Here is a 22,382-nt window from a genome sequence, read left to right as displayed (position 1 = left end):
AGGCAATTCCGGTCGTTATTGCAATGAATTAATTCCACAGTATTTAATACGCGGTTTTATTAGAATCGTATTTTTTTACACGCTTTAATCAATAATAAATGTCAAAAGTGTCCGATGTATAAAAATGGTTAACACTCATAATAAAAACTGTACACTTTGTTGTCGACAAATTGTATAGCAACATGAGTGTGCATTCAACAGCTTTTATTCGATCCTCGCCCACACTTTGAAGGGTAACGTACCCTGGTTGTCTCGCCGGTATAATTCCTTGCTGTTTTCGCGAACAAATCTCGACAAGACGAGTGTGACGGTGCGTGCAAGCACACACATGCAAGGAAGTCAGCTCCACTCACTCTAAGACTGATTTAACGGATCGTGGACTCGTTCCTTCAAAAATAGATACCTAAGTAAGCGCTCATGCGTATCGCCACTTCAAATTACTTTTTGCATGGCGGAATGAATGGAGGAATTGAACCGATAAAACGGTCGCCATTGTCGGTAACGAATGTGTCATTTCCAGCTAAAATGTGAGCTTGAGTCTTAATTCGTATTTTCGTTATTCATGTCGCATTGATATTTTGGGGCTTTTCATTATTTAATAAGAAATATATTTTGTATAGAAAAGATTAGTTATAATAATTGTTGGATTTAAAGGTATACCTTTATCCATATCACGCTGGCCTTTTTCTCCCCTCCTGTAACATTGTTTTTGTTCGTCAGCAATCGCTAATCATACAGATATGATTTAGTATTAAGAACAACTAAAAGCTGCTGACCAAACTTACGCAATAGACAATAAATCTAAACTTTGAGATAAAGTAATTCTGTGTAGGTATGCGTGTGAGGCTCCGGTACCCAGAGAGAATACTTCGTAATCTGCTGAGTGTACTGCGCGATGTAATCTATTTGTTTTGTCACAGTTGTGTTATTTTCTAGTCATGTAATAGGTAAATCATAGCCGAAGGTAAAAGTCTCCGTAGGTAGTAATATTTCCAAAACAACAACGCGATAGTATCTCGTCAGGTAAACACGAATTCTCGCAGAATTTTCACTTGGTTGGTTAAAGGCGTGCTTTGTCACAGAAATAGGAGTTTTTCAGTGGAACAGTTACCTTTATAAGGACTTAACGTCGCAGGAAACGGCCGTCTAAGTATACGAGCGTGGGGCGCCCTCTCTCTGCTGATAACAGAATTATCCGAATGACGCCATCTTTCTTTTAAATGTGCACCTTACTTTTGGACGCGATGCGTTGTTGCCACGCTCACATTATCGCTGTTGGATTTTTAGGTAAGGCAAAAAAATCTTTTGTTCTTTTGTACACACAGGCCCCTATTTAATCTGCGCTTGATTTATCCCACCTAGGTACTTATTCGTATTCAAATTATTTAATTAATATTTACATTTATAACGGAGTAGGCAGACGTCTCTTCGTTACGAGAGAGTTACGATATTGAATCTACGTAAAAAAAAATGCTGGGAAATCTCTTAAAAACTATAGCCAAAGTATAAAATTATACCTACACAAACATAACAAATTAATCTCCAAATACATCGTTTCATTAGAGATTTATGCGTATACGCGTATACCGAGTACTGTCAATGTACTGTAACCAATTCGGTATGTAAGGGAAGAAAAAGTCACGCTAAATCTAAAATCACTTCGAGATTTTCGGTTAATTGGCTTTATTTCTTTATTTTTTTTTTCTTTTATCCATAATCGAGTATTTATTTGACCTTCATGTGACCCAATGTTTGCCCAAATTCCCGTTGTCAAATGCCGTTTGTAATAAATAAAATTGAATATAATTGTATTCATCACTAAGGTCAGGTGCCCTAAGGGTGTGCGGTTAACAAACTTAATGAAATAACTGCAGTAATAATGAGGATCACTAACCCCTATCATGTTTATTAGAAGCATAAATAAAAAAAACATAATCAGTGTTGCCCTCTGGGTAAATTTTCACTGAACCCTGGCCTTTTTTGGTGAGCTGCGGCACGCGTATACCTTTATGTTTTGCGACTAAATATTAATGTGTGTACGTATATTTTAATGTTGTAAATGTATATGTGTGTCGTAGGTTTTATCTAAATCATCATCATCATTATCAGCCCATAAACGTCCCCACTGCTGGGGCACGGGTCTTCCCTATGGATGGTTAGGGATCTCCCTATCTAGGGCCTTAAACCATCACGCGGGCCCAGTGCGGATTGATGGTTATTAACGACTGCTAATACAGCCGGGACCAACGGCTTAACGTGCCTCTCGAAGCACAGAGGAGCTCGAGATGAAAACTTTTTTTTTGTGGTCACCCATCCTATGACCGGCGTTTTTAACCATGAGTGAGACTGTGATCCTGGAGTCAAATTGCTAATGCAATTTCGCAGGACATTGCATTTATACTAATGTTACTTAAGGCTTAATAATAATAAATAAATAATAGTAATAAAAATATAATTTGAATATTTTTGCTTTTTACATATTTTTTTAAATATCTCCTAAAGTAGGCTGAACGTATGGCGGAGGTATAGGTCAAAGGTATGCCTTTAGTTAGTTTGTATAACATTTTAATAAAGTGTGGGCGGTCCCTAAAAGTGCTCAGGCCCAATAAGATAAATACAAATAACATTTTGCTAATTTTTATTTTTTTTTAATCAAGTTTGTATAGTTTATGATAATAATAATAATAATAATAATTTATTTAGATAAAAGAGGAGCTCGGTGGCGCAGCGGTAAACGCGCTCGGTCTGCGATTGTTGAAGTTAAGCAACTTTCGCAAAGGCCGGTCATAGGATGGGTGACCACAAAAAAAAATGTTTTCATCTTGAGCTCCTCCGTGCTTCAGAAGGCACGTTAAGCCGTTCGTCCCAGCTGCATTAGCAGTCATTAATAACCATCAATCCGCACTGGGCCCGCGTGATGGTTTAAGGCCCGATCTCCCTATCCATCCAAAGGGAAGGCCCGTGCCCCAGCAGTGGGGCCGTTAATGGGCTGATGATGATGATGCTTACTATAATAACCTTAACTGTAGTTCAATGAGCGACTTTCCAGGCTACGTTCCCCAAAAATAATATAGATGGTGCTGTTGAGATTTAACGTGATAATAACATGTTTTCTTTTTACTCGGGTAAGTACTTACATAATTATCAAAAATATAATGTAATGGCAGAAACATAATATGTGGGTGTAACGTTGAATATTTAGTTATAAGTTTTTATTAGTAAACTAGCTATTGTCCGCGACTTCGTCCGCGTGGCGTGTTATAAAAGAGAGATCTTTTTCATACAAAATGATTTTCCCGCTAATTCCCGTTCCTGTGGGAATTTCGGGAATTCCTTTCTTAGTGAACCTTTACGGTACCTAAGCTACATCCCTTCCAAGTTTCAAGTCTATATAGTTTTAAGAAACCCTAGAAAGCCTAGAATGTCCCTCAATTAATTATTTATACGGAAGTAATTGTCTGCTACAAATTCAAATTCAAATTCAAAAATATCTTTGTTCAATACTTTGAATCGTCAATTTTACATAACGAACGTCTCATCCGCCTAAAACTACTGCAGCTTCTCACAACCTGTATACAATATTACTTCTTTTTTACTTGACTTATTGTAAAATGGGGAGCGCTGAGGTCGCCCGTTAAAAAATTAAGACAACAAGCCTGAACGTGTCCAGTTTGTCGTCTTAGAGGATTAAATTATTATTTGAAAGTTTTAATCGACCCTAGTGGGCCAATAGCCATAAGCTGAATATGGGAAATCGTCTTCAATGCTGGTATGAATATTATTTTAAAATGTATTATGATCATTATGTTTGATTATCCCATTGCTGGTCACAGATAACTGAAATGAAAGTTGGAAAGAATAAAATAATATTCAAACCACCTGCGTTCTTTTTCTATCGTGTGGGTTGTGAAGTGGATTACCAATCTCATCAACCCTGGTGTCAGGGTTCCTATTGAGCCGCCAGAGGCGCCTGACATGACTCATGTAACGACTACGTACATACATCAGTAAGTAGTAACTGGGACCAACGGCAACGACCTGGGTTTATTACCTCCAAAATGTCAGTTGTTTTACCAAAATTAGTAATTATTATGAAACATTAGCCAGACTTGGTTTATCGCATCTGTCAAATCTCATCAGCTCCATAATAGTCATGCATCTAATAAAAAAATAACCAAAACTTGAATATAGAAATTGTATATTGTAGGCTTCCGCGTAATACATTGTAATAGATGTTATTAAGAGTAAAATGCTTTTAAAGCAGTTCCGCCACCTCTCATTAAATTTAAAGCGAGCATCACAGCGAACGCACATGATACGCGTACGTAACAGCATTGCCTTAATTTGTAACTTGCAAATCTTAATATCACTGTCGTCTGCCGTTATTTCGTACTTCACGTCAAATTATACTTCGTGCTTCGTTCTCGAGATTAGTAACCTGTAAGATGATAAGCTTGAACACAATGTAGTAACGCATAGTGACACCATTCATTGCACACATAGTTGAAAGCATATAGAAAAAAAAAAAATAATAATAACAAAATTCTTTTTTTTTTTTTAAAGGGTAGTCTTATATTGTCTGCCCCACTCGGATAGTCTCCGCGCGCTTCATTCGCTTTTGTGTGCTCCGCCATTCTGCACGGTTCAAATAATTGACCTATAATTCGAGAAAAAACTCTTAGAATACAATAGTTTTACTAACTAATAATGTCCAAAAGACACAGTGAGGATATTGGTGACGTGAATCACATTAACAAACGTCTAAAAACATTAGAACGCATGATAATGCGTTCACGAAGACCTCGTGCTCGAGTTATTGAATCATCATCGTCGGAAGCGTCGTCACGGGAACCATCGCCTACTTCGAAGAACCCACAAGGTATTTAGTACAAACTTCCATAATTTTCGTCAAGTTCGATATTTAAATTTTTATTATGTACGGCTTCGTCAGACACTTTAGGTGTTTATCTCGCCACTGCATAAAACAAGGTCAAGGTCAAAACATGACCAACAATCTGCCTGTTCTAAATTCAAATTTCGTTACGGCATAATCGGCAATCGGATAACTCTTTGGGAGTTTTTCCACCGCCACAACGTGCTCAGATTCAAATATATAATTATATATTATATAAGTACCTAGATACTTATAACCACATACCTACTATGCTCAACCGGTTGACTCTCTGGGAGTCCTCCACGAGTACGGTATAGGTATAGATATTTAGGCACCTTTTTTGTTCACACGAATAATTCCTCAGGAATTAAAATATGTTTGCGTGTTTTTCTATGGGAAATACACCTTACATTAATTTTCGGGTACAGAGACGTCTGTGGGACTATCTCGTAATCTCGGATTTTGCTGACGTATGATTCTGTGGGAGTCATACCACCCCCTAGTTACGACGCGTATCTTTATACGTGTATAATTTTGTCATCTAGGCGAAGAAAATCGGCGCGACCGGACGGCGTTGATCGTCACTCTACACGGACCCAACTCTGATGTCGAACCGGGACCGTCCTACGCGGTGGCTGAGAGGACCGCGACCGCCACTGCCGTCGCCGCCGCCGTGGATGAAGCTCGGGCTACCACGAGTACCCCACCTGCTGCAGAGAACGTCCTCGACAGCGCATTGTTAGAGATTCTCGGCGATGACCCCTCTGCAACCATACAATATGGACCGGATATACACAAGGACCTAGCATCCCGTTTCGAACACCTTGCGACAAATGGGTTAGATAAAAATGTTCGGAAGGAACTGGTCGACAAATATCCTATTCCGGGTAACTGCGGCCTCATCGGCGCGCCTATACTCAACGCCGAAATCAAAGCTGCTCTGCCCGATAGTATGTACAAGAGGGATAAGGCTATTGAAGCCCGGCAGAAACAACTCGCCACGGCTATTACAGTCCTTGGGGCCGCAATGACTGACCACATAAGTAGTGTCAAAAATAAGGATCACGAAATCATTAAGAAATTGATGGACACTGCTCGCCTATTATGCGACATCCAATATGCAGAATCCATCACTAGACGAAACTTCGCAATGTTTTCCCTTAAAAAGGATCTAAAAGAAAACTTAAGTACTTCCAAAGTGGATAAATATCTCTTCGGAGAAAACTTAACCGATACCTTGAAAGCGGCTAAGGCAGTAAACAAATCGGGCGCCGAGCTTAAGGTGATAAACAAGGTGGGGAAAAAATCTGCTGTTCAAACGCAGAAACCTCAGGGAAACAAAGGTTTAAACTGGAAAGCTCCAGCACCGCAGCAGCAGCGCAGGCCGACGGGAGCCGGGGCTCAGAAGAACCGCGAGCCTGCCACGACGACGTGGGCGAACCGCACGCGCGCCGCCGCCTCCAGGCCGTCGTCGCCGCCGCGCCGCCGCCGCTAGACCCGGTACTGTACGCTGGACAACTAGCACAGTTTTACTCGCAGTGGTCACTTATCACTTCCGACCATAATATTTTGAATACAATTCAAGGTTATAAAATTATCTTTGCCCGACCAGTCGTGCAACATTATGTACAACCGATCCCAAACTACTCTAGCAGTGAAATACAATGCTTTGAAGAGGCTATTAATAGCCTACTAGGTATCGGCGCCATTTCAGCATGCGAACACTGCGAAGGACAATAAATTTATATCTAGTGTTTTCCTGCGCCCAAAACCTAATGGTCAAATGCGCTTTATATTAAACTTAAAGAACTTGAATAAGTTTATTGACACAAGTCACTTTAAGCTAGAGGATATTCGTACATCAATTAAACTAACGTCACAGGACTGTTTTATGGCCACTGTCGACCTAAAGGACGCCTATTTCTTAATAAAAATTCACGAAGATTCTCGTAAATACTTGAGATTTATGTGGAACAATAAACTTTACGAGTTTAATGTACTACCATTTGGGTTGAACACAGCGCCTTACATCTTTACTAAGTTAATGAAGCCTGTAATCAGTCTACTTAGAGCAGCTGGACATATTTCCACAATATACCTTGACGATATTCAATTGTTAGGAAGATCATATCTTGAATGCTCTTACAACGTGAACTCAACTATTAATCTACTTACCGCTCTTGGTTTTATAATCAATAGGGAAAAAAGTCAGTTGACCCCTTCAAAATCATGTAAATTTTTAGGCTTCATCTTGGATTCACATACTATGCAAATAACTTTGCCCCCCGAAAAGAAAACACATATCAAAGCAGAGTTACAAAAAATCATAAACATTACTAGGTGTAAAATTAGAAAATTTGCTCAACTTATAGGACTTCTTGTGTCTGCGTGTCCCGCAGTGGAATATGGAATGTTATATACAAAACAGTTAGAACGGTGTAAGTATTTAAACTTACAACCTCATGATGACTATGACAGGTATATGAAAATCCCGGAAAACTTACTCTCGGACTTTCAATGGTGGCTACGTGCTATAGAGAGCCCTGCGCACCGTATTCGAGACGACTGTTACGCGGTTGAAATATTTTCTGACGCCTCAACTACGGGGTGGGGCGCGGCCTGCGGGGGTGACACCGCGAATGGGCCTTGGTCACAGTCGGAGCGCGGGATGCACATTAACTATCTCGAACTGTTAGCTGCTTACTTTGCGATTAAAATTTTTGCAAAACATTTAGAAAATTGTCAAGTTTTAATTCGCATAGACAACGCTACTGCGCTATCCTACATTAACCGCATGGGCGGGATTCAATTCCCACATCTCACTGACATTGCTAGACAGATCTGGCAATGGTGTGAACATAGGAAAATCTTTATAAAGGCTTCATATGTCCCATCTAAAGAAAACATCGTAGCTGACACTGAATCCCGACGTTCACATCCAGACATAGAATGGGAGGTAGAAAACTTTACTTTTGACCAGTTAGTTTCACAGTTTGGTTCTCCAGACATTGACCTGTTCGCCAGTAGACTGAACAAGAAATGTGAAAAGTACGTATCTTGGCACAGGGACCCTGACGCCTTCGCTATCGATGCATATACGATAAGCTGGAAGAATCTATATTTTTATGCCTTCCCACCGGTTTCGATGATACTTAAAACACTGCGAAAGATTATCGCCGACAAAGCGACCGGTATCATGATCGTCCCGTTGTGGCCCACACAACCTTGGTACCCAATTTTCCACAGTCTTTTGACGTCCTATATTTTTGAGTTCAGTTCAAATGACCATGTAATCGTTTCTCATTCCAGCAGGAGGAACATTCACTCGAACCTTACCCTGGCTGCCGGAATATTATCCGGGCAGCACTATTGCGACGGTCCGTACCAGCCTCGGCAGTAGATATAATGATTAGTTCTTTAGCTGATTCATCTTTTAAACAGTACAACACCTTTATTAATAAATGGTATGATTTTTGTAAACAAAATAACACACCTTTATACGATGCATCAATATTTAAAGTCATGGAGTTCCTTACTGATTTATATAATAGTGGCAATCAATATGGTTCGTTAAATTGCTGTAGAGCAGCCTTGTCCTTAATTTTAGGACCAAATATATCGACGGATTATCGTATTCAAAGGTTCTTTAAAGGTGTGTTTAGGCTAAGACCTACTATTCCCAAGTACGATATCACTTGGGACACTGGGTGCGTGCTAGATTACCTGGCTCTCTTGTACCTTAACGAGGCCATATCAATGGAAAAACTTGCAAAAAAATGTGTAACATTACTGGCACTGGTTACCGCCCATAGGGTACAAACCCTGTCGAAAATAAATATTTATAACATTAAGATGTTTCCAGATAAGATTGTTATCAAAATTTCAGATCTCATCAAAACTTCGAAAGTCGGTACGAATAATCCAGTCCTTACCTTACCTTTCTTTCTGCAAAAACCTGGGATTTGCCCAGCCAAGTCATTAATTAGCTACATAAATAGAACGACCTCAATTAGAGAGTCAGATTACCTCTTTATCAGTTTTAAGCGGCCTCATAAAGCCGTCACCACACAAACACTCAGTCGTTGGATTAAGTCTACACTGAAAGATTCTGGTGTGGATGTGTCAATCTTTTCAGCACATAGCACGCGCCACGCTGCCACATCCCAGGCATACAGCGCAGGGGTTAGCATTGACCAGATTCGAAAAACTGCTAGTTGGAGTCAAAACTCCACCACGTTTGGAAAATTCTACAATAGAACCATCATGACCACAAACGAGGCAGAGTTGGCTCGTGCTATATTAAATAATAATTTGTAATTTTATTTAGTTTGTAATCATCTAGACACATTATAATAATAAGTACTAGACAATTATACATTTCATCTACATTTCGTTATAGTTTTCTTTACTGCGATATTTCCCGAACCTGCTCTCAACATCTACATTGTGTTCAAGCTTATCATCTTACAGGTTACTAATCTCGAGAACGAAGCACGAAGTATAATTAACGGTTAAACGAACTTACCTGTAAGTGAAGTTCTATCGTAATTATACGAGTGCTTCGTTCGAAGAGATTAGTAACCCCCGCCCGCCCTAGACCCCAAATCTGTTCTGCAAATATCGCAAACAGAGCCCTAAACTAATGAAGCGCGCGGAGACTATCCGAGTGGGGCAGACAATATAAGACTACCCTTTAAAAAAAAAAAAAAGAATTTTGTTATTATTTTTTTTTTTTTTCTATATGCTTTCAACTATGTGTGCAATGAATGGTGTCACTATGCGTTACTACATTGTGTTCAAGCTTATCATCTTACAGGTTACTAATCTCTTCGAACGAAGCACTCGTATAATTACGATAGAACTTCACTTACAGGTAAGTTCGTTTAACCGTTAATTATCCTGTGCACTGTACCCGCACCCTCGTACGCCAAGCACATATTTGCAACTCCATTATTTATCCCCTTAAGACTTAACATATATAAATATTACGTTTAAAGAAAAATATGTAAACCACGTACCGAGAAGGCTTTGTTGTTGAAAGACGTATTTGGGATGATTTCATTTCGCGCCAATGAACACATTTTTTTCATTTTCAAGAAAATCAAGTATGTATGTAAGAGCATTAAATCCTCCTGCCTTTTCGTGTGTACCTTTATGACTGACGAAGAGGATATTTACGATAGAAATATTCGTGATGTTTTCTGATAAAATGTTTTTCTCATCTTTTACACTAATGAGAATAAGCAGAGGAGGCGATAAATTGAAATTTATTTTCTCCTTGGAACGCGTACACACACCTACATAAATATTTATTACTTATTAAAGTCGGTAGCAATTCATTAGACAGGTTTTACGAGTTATTCAAATGAGATTTATTATTCTGAAATGTACTTGTACAACGCTTCACAGATTGTGTTCGCAAATTACATAGATGAGAAGAGCGGTGCTGGCGCAGCAATTACAAGAACAGTTCTTTGATTTGCTCAAGTTCCATTGGAAAACTAATCGAATAACATTAACAAACGATCCCAGAGCGCACTACAAAACTTCGAAGAACTTTTCTTATATTTAATAAAATGGTTGGTGTTTGTCGAACTTTTCCAGAGCACAAATTATAAGTAAGGAACACAAATAATAGTTGACGTAGGGTGCGGGGCGCGTGGCGGGGCGCGGGACGGGAGGGCGCGGTAATCAGCCCGGACAGTAATTCGGGAGCCTTAAGGGTGTGATCGGTTAGCGCAGACAAGGGTACCACCACTAGCATCCTTGGAGAGTACGAATACTTTAGTTCAACATTTCCAATGCGGTTTTGTTTTGTAGCTCTTCGAGATTAGGCAATTTCTCAATAAACATGCGACCGTTCCGGGCAGCTGCTATTGCTTAGTTTGCGAGACGTCTCCGGAGAAATTAATGTAATGTGGAATATAAGTTAGGACCCTTAATAAGATTGGGTTCGATGTTTCTGTCTGTTTCGTTCAATAGTTTATTTAGCAGTGCCATGTAATGCCCCACTGCGAGTTAGCTATAAGTTACTTAGTTCTGATAGCTTAGATATCTGTTTTCAACTTTTACTTTTACCTTATTTTACGCTGTGACTCGATTTACGATTGAAGTATGACGGAAAGATGATATCGTGCGTTCTATCTTACTTTTTTCAACTACAAAAAATATCTTAGTTTAGCCCAATTAAAGCGGCTTTGAATCTTTTGAACGTACGGAATAGAGGATTAACGTCGGCCTACGCAACACTCATCGGTTTGGAGTACAGAGGCGGCCGCGGGAGGACCCTTGAGCCTCTCTAGTCGGCAGACTCCGGGTATCTTTGCACCTTAATTACACTCAGCCCGGCACAAGTACGACACGTATAGTCTCTATCGCCTTTACCAAAAAGAAAAAGGGGAGGAAAAATTCGAAGATCGAAAATCGGGATTGCTCCGTATGAAAGAACGACCCTCCTACACAGGATTTCAAGACAATGCCGCTCTCAATTTTGCGCTGAGCTTTGATTAACTTTGACGCATTATTTTTAACTTCAGAAAAAGGGAAAAACTTGGAAAATTTTATGTTTCAATCTATTAATGCCTGTATTATGTCAGTGAGAAAATTTTAAGTGAATTAACATGTCTATTTAACGAAATTTTCCTTAACATTATGGCTCGCGACCGGCACCATGAGGGCAGAACCTTATTAACTTTGTAATTGAATAATTATGAAGGATATTCTCATTTGCGGAGACTTGTGGCCGGAAAGGAATTCCGTCTGGTTTAGAAAATGGCAACATCGATATCTTTATGAGCACCCTCTGGGGGCTCAACGTATACAACATGAAATTGGCCCAATTTATTAACGTAATGCAAAAGACTAACATCTCAGGGTAACCAAGTGTAGTATAGGGAAAAACTCCAGTAAATACTTCCCTTTGGACGCAAATACTACGCTCTATTTACGTTCTTACTCCAATTAACTAGAAATCTTCCGACTTGTTCTTCTATAAACCATATTGAAAGAAACTAGCACAATATTTTATAGTTTATATATAAACAGACGGGTCTTACTGTATTCAAATAGTGAAACTATGTAAGTTTCTTTTGAAATGGCAGATCATGCAGTTTGTTGCATAATAAGACGACAACATAACCTAGCAAAAGTCCTCTGATCTCCGTAATATTCAGCCTTGCTACGAGCGCCGGGCCGCTAAAGCCTGTCTTATCTGACAACTTTTACATTATCTGTCGAACTCTTCCACAAATTCGAGCCCCCAACTGTACTTACGCTTATCAAGTCAAAACTACCTAAGCGTGTATTTATTTGTTTCTATTTTCTAGTTGATTGAGTCTGTAACTTGTAGTGGAGATGCGACGGCATGGGTTAGTCTACCTTCGAACTTCCTCGCCCCTGATTCGGAATCAGTTAATGCAAAAGTTTATTTTTATAAGTAAGATTATACGAGAGTTGGGATTGAAGTTTTCGGAGCTACTTCTTTCGGAAATCCCGCGAAGTATGGGTAGAGCGGCTCGAGCCGCCTTCGAGGATTAATGCTGAATTTAAAATAATTTCCCAACTGCTGCTGTATCTGATATTCCTTCTGATCTATACTAACTTTTTTATTCAGTGACACAACGAAAGGGTAACTTCCGAATGCCGATCGGGTTTTTAACGAAACTTTTTAATTAATAAGTTGCGATACTTACTCGTTTTTTTTTCTCTAGTCGCGCTACGCCGAGGATAAAAGGACAGAGGCTTTGCCAAGTCGTGTCCTACTTATGGCTAATAATAATGATTTACATACGGCTCTCACATAAAAGGAGATTGTGGTTATCAAAAATTTCATTATTCGCTTTTATTTTCTCGTCACAAATGTTAGTAACAAAAACAAAGAGCAGCTTGTCGACATGAAAAAAAAAATCGTTATTTGGCGCATATAAACAATTAGGGGGCTTAATATGGTTAAACCATTGTATTGCGTTATCGTTTGTACACGTCCAATCGCTGGAATTTATGTTCGCTTCCCGATGGAGCTCATAAACATTGTAAAACTTCCGGCAGATGGCAGGCGGCGCCCGATTATGTGGACCCTACAATGTTAATATCACGACTCCACGAAACATGTGCGGAGGTATACGTGAACAATTTAAAAGGATTGTTTGTTAAACCGCTTTCTAGAAACAATGGAATTCGCCACACATGGTCAGTATCATCTAAATAATTCTTTAACAAAAACAATTGTGATGTGGAAGTAGAGCTGACAATTAATTCAGACCAGCCTCGATTTACGGCCTTTCAGACAAAATGGGTTTGTATAAAAGTGGTCTGGGCTGTCCCCATTCATTATAGGCCCAACGATTCACCATGGTTGAAAAACTCGAAATGGCTACATAATTTTTATAGGCGACATCCACTCCGTCATAATACGCCATTAACGGTTGAGCGACGCGGGCTCTAATTCACATTTAAAAGCCTGCACTTGAGTCAAAGTCAGCTGTAATTTCGTCTTAGCCAGCAATACCTAGCAAAAATCTAATTTGTCAAGAAGTACGTTGCGGCTACTGGAAAGGTTGACGTTGTTATCCTTGGCGGAATTTCTTACAATGCTCTTGATATTATTATGACAAGATAGAGCAACGTTAAGTGATTATATCAAACTTAGCAGACCGGTGGCTTAGAGCTCAACTTTTTGTGTTTTATTCGAGTCTCCCGCAGACGGCCTGCGTGCAGCTTATTGTAAAACCAGGATATTGTGGCAGTTCCTGAGAAAGACGCGATTATGTTCTCTTGGATTTGAATCCCTATAATAATAACTGTAACTGAAATTATATCAGCCATGTCGAGGCCTTTGACTGCTTAATAATAACCCTAACACCAAGTGTAGTTGAGATTATCCACTCTCCCACACGATGGTTTTCACAAATATGAAAACTAAAAAGTATATAAATATAACTAAAGGATTTATATATCAAATTGAATGTTCAATTCTTTGTATAAAACAAATTCTTTCTGTATCTCGATAATCGATGAATTATAACTTTGTATGTCTGCATGTAGAATAGTTCAAATAAACATACCCTTTTTGTTGTAGCACGTGTTAAAATATTCATAAAACCGAGGAAAAATAGGTCATACATTGTGAATTATATTATTTTTGATTTCATTTGGTCCCAAATTAAGAATTGGGATCGTAAATCCCTCTTTTTTCCCCAAATATATCAAATTTACAACCTTGCACGGCTGTGATGAATAATTTATTCTGCGTAGCTAGGTATATTTATCTAGACGGGTGTATTTAAACTAATGACTTCACATGTAGTACGAAACTTTTTGCCATGATTTTAGTACTTAGTTGGCTAAATAGTGTGCGGCAAAAACGGAGGGTGGTTGGTATATTAGTGGCGATTTGTTTCGGAGGTCTGTCAGGAGCACGCAGGACGTAGCGAGTCTCCAAGCTTACGCACCACTGCACCCTCAGACCCTGTGGATATGACACGTTAAGAGCGGACGCGGAAAGCGATTTTAAGATAGCAAAAAACACTTATGGCTTTTCAATTTTTTTTAATGTTATATAAGTTGAAGTTAGTCTCATATGACATTCGGTTTGTTTTTTCAATATAATTAATATTTTATTATCTTAATAAGTAGATTAACGGCTATATATAAACATGGTGAAAACAAGGGATCATCGTTATAATAGATATGAATTGATCAAAAGCTATCTTAGTGACTGTCCAATGTTTTCTTTTACATTTAGAAATCATTCAAAATAAATATAATAAGGTTTTTTCAAACGATGGGATGTCATTGTAAATGATAATAAAATTTAATAGATAGTTTTTTCTTCCAGTTCTAATTTAAACAGGTAACAGCTTTAAAAAGTAAGATTAATGGAGATATTCGAGCTACGTGTTTATGAATATTATTTCTTTTGAATAACTAACAAGCGATGTTGAGGATACTTCTCAGATTTTCGTCTTTTAGACGTTTATTTAGCCTTTTTTGAGACGTTGTCGCACTAAATATTTCCGTACTATAAACGTAGCTTAAGCCGGACTAATGGGTTAAGTAGGTGGGGAAAGTTGTAACCGTTTCCTTTGAGATATATTTAGAGAACCTTTAGAGTGATACTCTAAAACTATACTGGTACATATTACAGAAATATTCGAACCATTTTTAAACCTTTCATACTTAAAATTGGCTTTAACAATGTGTTAAAATAACTGGTTATATAGTATTCAGAGAATGAGTTTAGCTACTGAATGGTGGGGAAGAATGTTTCTCCAGTGGCAGCTACGAGGAAGAAGAAGACCGACTCGCGAAAGACCACGGGTTGGTTGCGAACGGATAAAAACAATTTGAGGTGGATGCTAGTATTAATTATGTCATTGTGATGAAAAATGTTTTTTTATCTTTTCTCCCCTATCACTGATATTGATGTTGTATGTATTTAGATATGTTTTCAACATTTATTTATAACTTAAGCACACACTTCCCCGCTTCCTTTTCTTAAATCCTAACCTCTTCATTCATGCCTGGACATTTCTTATTAGCAATGATGCCTCCTGTCCTATTGATTGTGATTTTTATTGGATGTTTCTTGTGTGAAATAAATTTTATTGTGTTCTATTTGTTGTTTGTAAATGCTGATATGGAATTCTCATTGGTGGGATAAAAGGTTCAAGGTACACAGAACATTATCATTGCATGGTACATGACGAAAAAATGAAGGAATAGAGTAAAATGTGCTACTTAGTGAAAGTTGGCTGGAGGATCTCATCGTTTCTCAAGTGATATAGGCAACATACTGGAAACCTATCACTATATCTTTCATCATAAGTATTTGTAAATAACCCAGGAAGCAATATGATGCAGGTATAACGTTGAGGAATAAGGGTAAAAACGTTATCAAATTGGGAGTAAGCACATTCTCATTTTAGTTTAATGAAGTCTACTTTTAGCCAAGAAATCTGGTAAAGTGATAAGAATAACATTAGCCAGTATAGTTGTTCAATAATAATATATATCAATACAGTTAGCTTGACCAATAGATATGGCGATACTCACCTATCACGTTGGTCTAACAGAAAGCTCGGTGAGGTGTGGATGGGATACTTAGTTCATCTTACGACGGATGTATCTCTGACTACCCCAATGGGGATGTACTCGTGACCTTCTTGTGAGTACGTTTCTTTGCTAAAGAACAACAGTCTGTACCTACCAGTGGGACGCATTGAGGCTGATTTTACAGATGAAATGTATTTGAAAATACTTTCTAAAGTAATTATTTGTTTTCAGGTAAGTGGGGAGCCGGAAGAAGCTTTTCAAGATCCAACGGTAACTATATAACCTGCACTATAATATATATACCTATGTAGCTATACCTGCATTCAAAAGGTCCCCATTGTATCAAACACGTTTCAATATTAGTAATAGTAATTATTTCCTATCACATTGACCGTCGGCAATATAGTTAAAGCAAATAGAAACAATAGTCACCCTTGGATTGTTCCACATAATCCAAATTACAAGTTCTCAATTGTGAACCCAAAACTCAATAGAATGGTCAAATTAACTTGCTCAAGTTTATGGTAATTGGACTCCGATAAGGTACCTACACTTTGAATAAATTAATTGTTCTTAATAGTTCGCGTGTAAACAAACATTATGAGTTTTGATAAAGAAATTATCGATAAATCATTTAAAATTGTCGAATCAAAACATAATAAAGTTGCAAACGGGGAAAATATCGTCCTGATAGAGATGTCTCGTTTCCTATAAAACTCAGATTCTAGGAAACCGGAAAGACCGCCAGAGGGTTCCAAATCGGTCACCTTAAAAGTATGTGGAAATAAAACGTATATTATTATATAGTATCAAAATACTCAATATCATACGTATCTCTAATGTCCAAGTATCTTTTGTATCCAGAATGGAAAATATTCAACTGAAAATAACCAATCCTTGGCGGACAAAACATTTTTTTCTTTCCTCTTTAAAATGTTGCAAAGAATACAAAAAAAAAAGTCTTTAATTAAGGAAAATGACATTGAACAATACTCCAAAAATCTACGACGCGTAATGTCGGTAACGAAGACCGGTTTCTTTGTTATAAGAAGGTTTCATTCTAATAACCGTATCCTCCGCTTGACAAAGTCTTTACTCGTAAGAATTATATCATTCATCCTTAAAATGGATTCCAAAGGAGGGAAGCAATTTCATTTGTGAGAACCTGCTCCTGCTTATAATCCGTCCGAGGTAATAACATTTCATATTCGTAATAGAATCATTCTGCGTCGCACGGAAACTTTATAGTCTCATTTTCATTGAAAGCGTTTAGTAGGAATAAACTTGTAGAATATTTGATGCACGGTTGGGATGGGAAGGCTCAATCTCCGGACTCCCAGCCGGCTAATCAACACGCCTTCACTGTTCTTCTTTATTTAAATATTACATGACAAACACCATCCCCAGTTGATAAACACTTTTCCACGTAATACGAACCACATTGATAAGTTAAATAGACCCTCAATAATCTTCTTAACAGCTTTCAATAAAAATGATGAAAGTATTGGCTTTCCTCAAACAAAAATACAAAATAGAAGTGCCCATTTATTCGAACACAGACTAATGGATTTTTTTCACATTCGCCCGACTTCCATGCACTTTGAAATTGCAATGGTTAAATTCGTATTCGTATTGAAGCCGATATCATGACAATGAGTATGCAGATGGGATGGTTATCGATTATAGTAATATCGAAATTGTTAATAATGCAGAAGCGCTCCGTATCAATATTTAAATAGGAAATACGCTTTCAAAACAATTTTCCATTCGAAATAATATTTTTTCGTCGACTCTTGTTGAACTTCGACACGTGTACAATGGTCTTATTTTAAGGTTGAAATCCCTTCCGCATCTTCTATTGTTTCTGTTTAACACCTTTCACAATATCGTTAATTAAATTCAAGAGGTGGTTGTCGTCATAAAAGTTCTCTTTGAATATTCAGCAGTAGGTACGTGTAACACCACCGCGCGGCTACACATTACTGCTAATACAATTCAAACTGTATACTGATGTCGTTAGGTGTTCAAATTCAATGTAGACAATGTTCTTGTGTTTGTGAAGCCAAACAGCGCTTCTCAGCTATTGTGATTATTGACTTGGATTAGTTATCTCAGTCGTTGTTATGACGTGCACATGTTCTATCATCTATTGAATCGACGACAAAGCTCAAGCGAAATCCAAGTTTAGTTTGCCACAGACACGATAACATGTAATCTTATTCCTTGTCACCGAGTCCAGAGGAAAACCGCTCTCTCTTAGAATATTTTAATTAAGACATTCTTTGATTGAAAATTTAATCTTGATCATAGTAAACATTCTTCAGAATATCGCGGTAACCGAGGTTGTAAAATGAGACACTACATAAGAATGGAATACAAATTTATGTACTTACATAAACACATCCTAAAATAAAGAAGGTACTCACGCGAAACTCGCTGAAATATACTTAGAGCTTTCGGTAAATTCACCTTTTTATCATTGTATATTCGCACGGGCGCGAACAGAAATTATAATTTGTTGTGTTATCGAATTCATCGGAGGGAGGAAGTGCGTAGTTACCTGGAGGTGAGCTGGCGCCGCGCGAGTTCTCGCCGGGACAAGATTTATGTAAGGACTTTTGTGTTTGTAGGAGTAGTTAAGCAGGCCGGGGCGGGGGGCGCGGGCAAGGCTCATCTACATTCGCTTTTACTCGCGCCCAGATACCTAACTAAGTGTGCAGACTCTTTTGTCTGTCCTCTCACATCCGCTACAGTTTCTTCATCGGGAGAGAGGAAAAAGAACGCCTCGTTTTAAATTCTGCGCGTATACGTAGACGCGTTACTTTTCCTTTTTTTGCAATTTCTCGCCATAGACACATCATCTGGCGTGGATGAGTTTTTGTTGGTACGAAGGAAGTCCTTTTGTCTTCGTATGAAAGTCAGAACTGTAAGGAATATCCAGCAGCTCGCATCGCAGCGCATAGGCATTGTTTCGAGAAAAATCTAAACTTAGACTTTTGTTCCGGCTCGCGGAGCTCCGGCGCAACACGTGGCCGCTAAGTAATGAAATCTACTCGACTTTAATTAAAAACTCGTTATAACACAAATGTTACCGATAAACTAAAATAGCTTTTCTCGTAAAATGTTTTAGCGTCGGAGTTACCGCGTGTGATTTCCTGGTAATCCGGGTTTAAACAAAGGTAGGGGTCACACATAAAATGTTATGAATTACTGACTCGTCCGACATCAAAATATATGTGAAGATTACTACTTTGGCAACCCTTCGCTATTATTATTTTACGTTCGGAATAATGTAAAGTCCAGAGTAAATTCTAAAGCGGTCTGGTCGACTCAATTTGAAATTTGTATTAGGCAAATTTGTAAATGAAACTTTACAAACATCTGGCTATCAGCACGTTTCTGAATTATAAATAATAATTTTGTCATCTACAATCCATAAGAATAACACATAGGCTCACAAATATGGTCCCAATTGGGCTAGTCAGAGGTACAACCATCGCAAACCATACTAAGTACCCATGTTTCCCCGAGCCTTCTGTTAGACTACCGTGGTAGGTGATGAGCCGTATCGCCATCTTTATTTGTAATGATGGTGTAAAAGTGATTTACAATCAATGATATTGTAACAAAAACTCTAAGTTGTTTCCCAATCTTTTGTCCACACCATATCAGAGACTAAGTAGACTAAGTACATACTTGCTATTTAATTGTGACTAACCGTAATTTGAATCTTATAAAAATACTTTTTAGTGTTTATTTTTAAAGACAGAACAATATTCCGTGTCTCGGTGAAACACAATTAAAATAACTTATAAAAACACTTGCGTACACCTCAGCAGTTGCACCGTTATTGTCTAAACAACAAACCGCAAAGACGGTAATTTTATACAATTTATTGCATTATTAAGCAAATAATACAGTATTCTATTACAGTTGAATAATAGTTCTCAAGGAAATACGCGGAGAGTCCGCCATAGGCCCTTTGTCTTCCGGGATTTCAGACTAAGGACAATGTGGCATAGTCTTCATGTTATTACTCCAATTAATCATAACTTTGTGTTAGTGAAATTTCTCTTGTGGCGGCCATTGCGCGTGGGTTCACAACCCATGAAATTGGGTGGTTGTACGAGTAACTAGGTTTCGAAACAGCGAACGGTGCGTTTTGAAGAAATTAAATTACGTCTCTTATTAGACTGTTCGAACCTGTTAGGAGGAAATTTTGTGACGTATTTTATAGTCTGGCAAGAAAATTTCAAAATATTTTTTCGTGATTACTCATGTAAAATGATAGAAATATTTTACAGATTTGGCCTCAAAATTTTGTTTGGAGTGGATTTTAAAGATGACTGTAAGGGGGTAGGCAACACGGTAGTCATTTTTGAGTTAACTTATGCAATACTTTTTGAAGTGTAATTGGTAATACAAGTTGCCTGCAGCTTATCTTGACTGTGCTCAACGTACTTACTATTTTAATTTAAATAAGATAGTAATCATGAAGAACAAATAATTACAAGAAGGTTTATTTCTAAGTAAAATACATTTATACTCGGTAAAGCATTTCCGAAAACTTATTATAAATAGCGAAGAGTTGTACGTAATAGGCTGTTGGTTTTTGGTTACTTACTTTCCTATCCTCTAAATATAAATTCTCGTAATATAATGTTAGGGTCCACAATTTGTTTGCGAAGATGTATAAAGTAATATAAATTTAAACGAGACCGGTGATGCATACTCGTAGCTAAAGTCCGCTCATGTCCGTGACAGAATGTGAGCAAAATAATGGTAATAGTTTTAAGTTCAGGTACTACACGAGTGTCGCAAGTGCTACGTCCTTCGCCGGGCGCTACGCCGGTTGCTACGACGCTACGACGTAGTAGTCTTATTTATGCTCAGCAATATTTCAGCATAGTTTTTGTTAACTATTTGTCTTATACCTGAGTTTATTTAGTAGATAATTGCGCATATTTAGAGTGCTTGCGCTGCGTTCTCTTTAAGCTTTAGCTCAGTCCACCTTTGTTTGTACTTAAACTCAACTATCGCAGTAATTTTGTTGATTTTTATGCACCGCTAAAAGACAAACATAATATATTAAAACGTTAGTCTTAAAGTGAATTTCAGTTTATGAAAACACAGTTGGCGCCCAAAAAAATTGCAGAGCGAAAGAGTTCTTTTCCTATTGAAATTACTTTGCGTGGTACGAGCGCAATTAATTGGGATTAGTGTGTGATGTCGTGCGTTCCATTCCCCACTTATTTTTCACGTTAGGAAAGTCCAGCCAGGTCCAGAGCTCGCGTCGGATTATTGAATTAAAGTTGATAAGTGTATTAGCCAGTGTTGTTGCTCCATTCTCTTGATTAATGGCCGACCGTTGCTTTTTCTCTCTCATTTATATGATAATGAGTCGCCAACCGCGATCGAACACAATTATTATGTGTAAATGGATGTAGTTGTGAAAACGATTTTTGAAAAGTGAACAGTCCAACGCCGGATCCGAATGTCCGAATTTATTGAAAGCGTTTAAATGTTTTTTTAAATTAACTTGGCGTATTTACAAAGCAGATTTATTGTGTTAATTACACAGTTGACGAGCTGATGGTGATGTAATTGAAAACGCTTGTAGTGTTGATTTACCTAATCAGATTGTTTTGTATTCTGTTTTGACAAATGTAACAGTCAAACTATAAAAGTAGACACTGCGAAGCAACACTCCCCTTTCCACACTGAAGTATTGTGCTCCATAATTTATAAAACATAATTTGCCATATTAGCTCTTTGAGGTAGAGAATTAGCACGCAAACTCCTTACTTACACTTACATTGTTCACCTTTAGAACTAAAGCATGAAAACTTCCGTCTATAAAATTATTTATTACCATGTAAATTAAGTTTCTGCTTATCCTTCAAATACATCAAAGCGGCAAGAAGCAAAAAAATATCAAATTGGATTCAGTATTTTTTTTTGTTATTTCAAAACATATAATTTGTGTGCGTGATACAAGTACCAGGGGTGCATACGTTGCAGGAGATTTAAAGTGGCTCGCACACACTGGTCGTGGCTCGGTACACCGCTGTCTGCTACTTAATTCCCCTTTGTTTAATACAATCTACTGCGAACACCGCTAGGGTTACATTATGATGACATTTGGATTTGCTGCGTATTATACTCACGGAATGAAATCCGGAAATATGAGCGCATCGCGAACCGTGAGAGCTCTCCTTCCACTATTTCGTACACTTTAATGACGTAAGTACATGTAAACCACCATAGTGGTGGTGTTACATGAATTTATTGATTACAGACTTTGATTGACGATCATTGATGTTTTGACGGTTTTATAGCGCACTATCACCGACGGGCAATCTTCAAATCAATCAGTACCACACCACAACAATAGCGATACTCGTCGCTGTAAAATTCTATTTAGTTTGGTCTGGGT

At 38.0% G+C, this 22,382-nt stretch overlaps 1 protein-coding gene across 6 annotated transcripts in view; it reads left to right on the top strand.

Annotated features, from left to right (window-relative positions):
- LOC126367486 (RNA-binding protein Musashi homolog Rbp6) overlaps positions 1–22,382 on the top strand; it is a 516,475-nt gene that overhangs the window by 277,669 nt on the left and 216,424 nt on the right. For 5 of the 6 annotated variants that reach the window (XM_050011016.1, XM_050011019.1, XM_050011015.1 and 2 more), the window contains exon 6: positions 16,178–16,216. The exons of the other annotated variant lie outside the window; for it this stretch is intronic. In XM_050011016.1, the coding sequence (XP_049866973.1) occupies positions 16,178–16,216 (39 nt within the window). The remainder of the gene's footprint in view (positions 1–16,177; positions 16,217–22,382) is intronic. 6 annotated transcript variants of the gene reach the window in all.

Source organism: Pectinophora gossypiella, chromosome 6, assembly GCF_024362695.1.
Source record: "Pectinophora gossypiella chromosome 6, ilPecGoss1.1, whole genome shotgun sequence".
Taxonomy (NCBI): domain Eukaryota; kingdom Metazoa; phylum Arthropoda; class Insecta; order Lepidoptera; family Gelechiidae; genus Pectinophora; species Pectinophora gossypiella.
This window is presented reverse-complemented; position numbering and strand designations above follow the sequence as displayed.